Source organism: Halyomorpha halys, unplaced genomic scaffold (genome assembly GCF_000696795.3).
Source record: "Halyomorpha halys isolate HHAL.00 unplaced genomic scaffold, Hhal_1.1 Scaffold1676.1, whole genome shotgun sequence".
NCBI classification, from domain to species: Eukaryota; Metazoa; Arthropoda; class Insecta; order Hemiptera; family Pentatomidae; genus Halyomorpha; species Halyomorpha halys.
The window spans coordinates 43857-49334 of NW_027105657.1; the positions used below are offsets into that span (position 1 = coordinate 43857).

At 31.9% G+C, this 5478-nt stretch overlaps 1 protein-coding gene across 3 annotated transcripts in view; it reads left to right on the forward strand.

Annotated features, from left to right (window-relative positions):
• The window catches only part of LOC106690356 (uncharacterized), a 92502-nt gene that overhangs the window by 5443 nt on the left and 81581 nt on the right, over window positions 1-5478 (forward strand). For all 3 annotated transcript variants that reach the window (XM_014435771.2, XM_067052827.1, XM_067052831.1), the window contains exon 2: window positions 3967-4211. In XM_014435771.2, coding sequence (XP_014291257.2) covers window positions 3967-4211 — 245 coding nt within the window. The remainder of the gene's footprint in view (window positions 1-3966; window positions 4212-5478) is intronic.

Below are 5478 nucleotides of genomic sequence, written 5' to 3' on the forward strand. Positions count from 1 at the left end.
TACTATATACTAAATACTAAATACCAGGTTTATGATATTTAATAATTGCTGGAAATCAAATAGGTAAATTTACTTAAATGATACATGTGCGTTATAAATGATATGTAATTTCTTAAAAAAAAATAAAAATGACTTTCCTTTTTACTTGTATTCTTCCTTTGTCTAATATAAACGATCAATCCACAATAGGTGGAAAGAACCTCCTAGATACGGCGCAATATACCAACTGTACCCGCAATACTCTTAGGTCCTGCAGGTTTCAAGACTCTTTCTACTCCTATTACTGTTCTTTAACCCTTAAATGTATGGATTTAAACTGATAGTACTCGGTTTTCTCTCCAAAGGTACATGAAAATTTATTAGTGGTTATGAAGAATCAACTTATTCCACCACAATTTTTTTAAGAAACGCATGTTTTCCAGCCAGACGAAAATATCAATATGTAAGTTAAATTAATACAATTAAAAATGGTTTATTATTGTGGGACTAGGTCCCTTCAGAACAATTATAAGGTAATTTTAATTTTACAACATGTACTGACCAAAAACAGTGTCGCCACACTTAATTATAACTTATATTAGAATTGTATATAAATAATTTAAGATACAGATATAAAAAAAAACTAACTGATTAAATACGTAAAAAAAATGTAGTTACATCTGTACTATTATAATATCGGATTAGATTGGTGGAGTAAAAGGTAATTAAATATAAGGGTTTTAAACAAGGGAAGGCTTGGTACATGATATATGATAGAGGGGATGGAGTTTCAATAATAATCAGATCGGTTAAAAAATGATTTATCAAACGCAGCAGTTCGGTGAGGTGGATGGTAGATGTCAGATAACCGGGGCCTCGTAGTATTGGATTGAGAACTTGAATTGCAATTTTTCTAGGATATAGGAGGGGCGCTGAGTACTAATTACTTAGAATAGAAAGGAAGCTAGGAAATACTGGCATCGAAAGTATGGATAGAGCCACTTCAGCTCAGCGTAATATTGGATTATGTGCGTAGCTCAGGTGAATAAAAAAATAAATCGTATTGCGCAATTCATAAGGCGTTTAAGTTTAGATTCGAGATTACCTGAAATTCCACCATATACCAGGCAGCCATAGTCAAAGTGGGGAAAAAAAAGAAAGTAAACTAATAGTTGACTGGTTTTAAGTGGAAAGAGATAAAGGATTCTAATAAGTTGCTTCAGGGTAGCTATGTTTCGACGGGGAATTCGGGCAGTGTGTGGTTTTCATTAATCAACCGGTTATACTTCGAAAGAGAACGTGCGAAGTGTATTCCCAACGGAGTATCCACTTCTCTAATCCGTTGAGAAATATATAGAATATGTGGAACAAACGTACACGAGTATGGTTCAATGATATAGGGAAACTTGATAAGATAATAAGGAAATTCAAAAACTAAGAAAAGAAATTTATAAGAGCTCACATCGTTTCGAAGGTGTCCAATAGTAATGATATCTGCAGTAATAAGGCAATTTTGGGATTACGTAATTTACTGTTAGTAAATTCTAAACCAATTTTTCATCGTGAATCTCGTGTGGAGACGATTTGTGAAACATGTACAAATCAATCAGCTATGCTTAATGGGAATGGCTTCAGAATTTACCATTCTCTAGAAAATTATAAGAAACATATACATTTTTTTTGTAAATATGTGATCTTCAATGTCCACAAATACATATAACCAATTTTCATTACAATGGCTTACTTTCTAAAGTTGTATTTTATATTATCACGAATCCAGGGTATACTTTTTAGCGAAAAAGTGGCGTTGAGTTGCTGGTGGGTAAAGCCGGAAACGGTGCCGAGTGCAGAGGGTTAATTTGGACTACTTTAAGAGTTATGTAACAACATAAAAATAGTAAATAAAATAATGTTGTTTATATTATTAGAAAATTTAAATATTAATTTAGATGGAAACTGTGCATTTAAGTATCTACACTTGGAAAGACCCGGTCTTAAAAAATACCCATTTATTGTACCCGGGCTGAAGCAAGGCTGGGTTGGTGCCGTTACAGCTCTAGTTCGTTCTCTAAGGGCGGAAAGTCCCTTAATGTGTATGTCTAAAAATTCCTACCATGAGTAGGCCTAATTATTAATATTACGGACATATTTATTTAATCAAACAATATTCTATTTAAAACCAGTATTGTCAAATGCATAGTGGAACACGTCATATGCAGAAGGATAAACAAAATTTATACTTCTTTTTAAATAAAGAATTTAATTTCTATCCGTTTTAGTCTCAAACACATTTTATTTTTCTTATAAGTTCGACATTTCGGCCAATCCGGCCATTCTCAGGTACAATCTACTACAAAACAGCTTTTATTACATGTATGATCAAACATTTCAAAATACTTAACATTATTATTTATAATTTATCTTACCTTAATACAATTTTGGAATTATATGATTTAAAAACTTTAACTCCATGCAGGCTATTCTGCCAAGGTCAAAACAATAATTACTATGAAACATTAAAAACATTAGGTAAAATTTTTTTTTTGTTAATTAGTATATCCTACATATGTTTAATTACCTAATTAGTCAATATTCACATTAAAACCAAAATTAAAATCATTTATCACAGTCACAGTGTCAGTGTTGTGATAAAGTTTTAACAAATAGTAACTTGTAAAAACTCCGGTTGACAGTCTATAACATAAATTTTATATAATAGCTTGGACGATTTACCGCAGAGAATGGCTCTCTATATAATACTATAATATTATATAGAATGGTTCCCTATATAATATTATAATATTATATAGAATGGCTCCCTAATAATAATATATAGAATAACTCCCTAATAATATTATAATATTACATAGAATGGCTCACTATATAATATTATGATATTATATAGAATAGCTCCCTATATAATATTATATAGAATAGCTCCCTATATAATATTATATAGAATAGCTCCCTATATAATATTATGATATTATATAGAATAGCTCCCTATATAATATTACATAGAATGGCTCACTATATAATATTATGATATTATATAGAATAGCTCCCTATATAATATTATATAGAATAGCTCCCTATATAATATTATATAGAATAGCTCCCTATATAATATTATAATATTATATAGGATGGCTCACTTCTAGTGTTAATGACCGTCCATTGAAGTAAAACACCATAATTTTGAAAAACAAAACATACGATAATATTTCTCATATATCCGGTAGATATTCCGGTTCAAACAGTAAAGACAGAGGGCCTTTAAATTATCACCCCTTCACATTGAACAATCGTAACGTGTTCAAAAATCAACTGTTCCCATCACAAAACCAAAACCCACTCGTCTGAACATATAGCTCGTGTTTTGTTTTCGCATGACAACCGTAACATCTCTCGACAACGCAGATCTAGCCAGTGTTTTTATTTCACCATGGCAACCTGTTGGGACAAGGGAATGTTACCTGTAGGGACGTTTTGTTTTTTGTACAACGGTTGTAGGAACAAGAAGACAGTTTATTTCAGGTCACACTCATCGATAGATTTTTCCCCAATAAAAATTAACCACTTTATAGAAATTGGGAGTGCCAAAGGAAGGCTCTCGAAGCCACATGCTTGGCCCATAGATACAGTAACAGATATAATTATCATCTGTAACTAAAAGACCCGAGTTTGAATCCCGATGTAACAGATAATAGTTCATTCTGTTATTTTAGCCGTGAGTCAATCCTTCGGGTTAGGGAGTCCTCTTTGGCCTCACCCAGCTTCTATAAAGTGGGTACCTTTAATTGGGATAAAATCTAGCGATTAAGCATGACTTTGAAAAAATCACCTCCTCAATGTTCATTGAGAATATCTCACAACATGATACCTCCTCACAATATTAACACTTCACTACTAACTCGGCTGAGAAAAAATCTCGGCTTTCCACAAAATGACGCCATTCCATAACCCCTATACTTTCTGATATTGCAGACCTCCCTGGAGACGTTCAGCGATCCTCGGGGCTTTGGTGGCCTGGATGAAGAAGGCCGAAGACGCGAGCTGTCCGCGGCTTGCTGTCTCCTGCTGAAGACTTGCCTATCCCTCATCCATGGGGTCCATGATCTCCAGTTCACTGCCATGGTCACCATCAACAAGGTCATCGACACCTGCATCGTACACCGCCTTGCTCATCTCAAGGTCAAAGTCTCCGAGGCTTTGGAACACCCATCCTCCAGGTCAGTATATTTATTATTATTTATTAAATTATAAAGGTCAGAGGAATAATAAAGGTGAAGATGAAGGATGCACCATATCTAATCTTATGGATTATTCCTCTCTAGAATGCATTGTTGTTAATATAAGATGCATTTAATATGTCTATTTTTTTCACTTTCATTACTATGGTGTTTACTCCTCAAGAATTTTTTTTTACTAATTTACGGAATGATTACTGTAAAATTTAGCTTTGAAGTACCTTTTACCAGACCTTATTTATGCCCGCAATGCCTTATTTGGCTGCCTGAGATGAAATCAGAAAACATTACACGAGATTCATATCAGCTCAAGCTCCATACTTCTAAAATAATAATAGATTTATAAAAGTAAATGAACAATAATTTATCGTTAGAAAAAAACAAACGGAATCGGTATATAATGAAATTTATATATTTAACCTCACTCCATCACAACCTTCATAACATACTAAAAAACTCCGAAGTGAACTGTCGGTTGGTAACAGGGTTTATTATTTCTGTTAAAAGTATCAATAATAGAGATGTCAACGTGGCTCACTGCCTTTCTGGAACAAAATTTTATTTTCGATACAGGGATGGTACTAAAATTAAATTTCAAAAACCTTTTATAAAAGCGAAGTGAAAAACAAAATAAAATAAAAACAATACGATTTTCTCTCACCCATTCAGGCCTGTATTAAATTAAAAAAACAAAAAAAAACATCATGGACACAGTTTGCTAAAAAATCATATAGGAATTTTTTAACAAACATTTTTTTTCTTGCCAATACTCATAGTTATAATTAATAACAATAATAAATTACGTTCAAAAATTGATTATAAATATATATTTTTGATTAATTACAAAATCATATACAGGTTTAAATATAATATTTCGATTTAACTACAAAGATGCAAAAAAAAAAATAACAGTGATATTATAAAATAAGTTATTAATAACCACACATTATATTGTTTACGAATAGAACTCTTGTGCAACACCGAAACTATAATAAGTCCTTAAAGTCTAATCAACAAAAGGATTTTCCAAGATAAAATAATTTTTATAAGTATTTTTCATAATGATTTTATATCCTTTCTGGGATACTCATTTTTTTTTTTTTTTCATCTCGCCATAATTTTTAAAAAATTGCGTTTATCATATTTGATTTTCGGCAAACTTGCGACACTGTTAAAGTGCCCTATAAAAATTTTCCCGACAAAGAAGGTTGAAAAAGGGTGTTTTCAGGAAAATCTATTAGAACATATA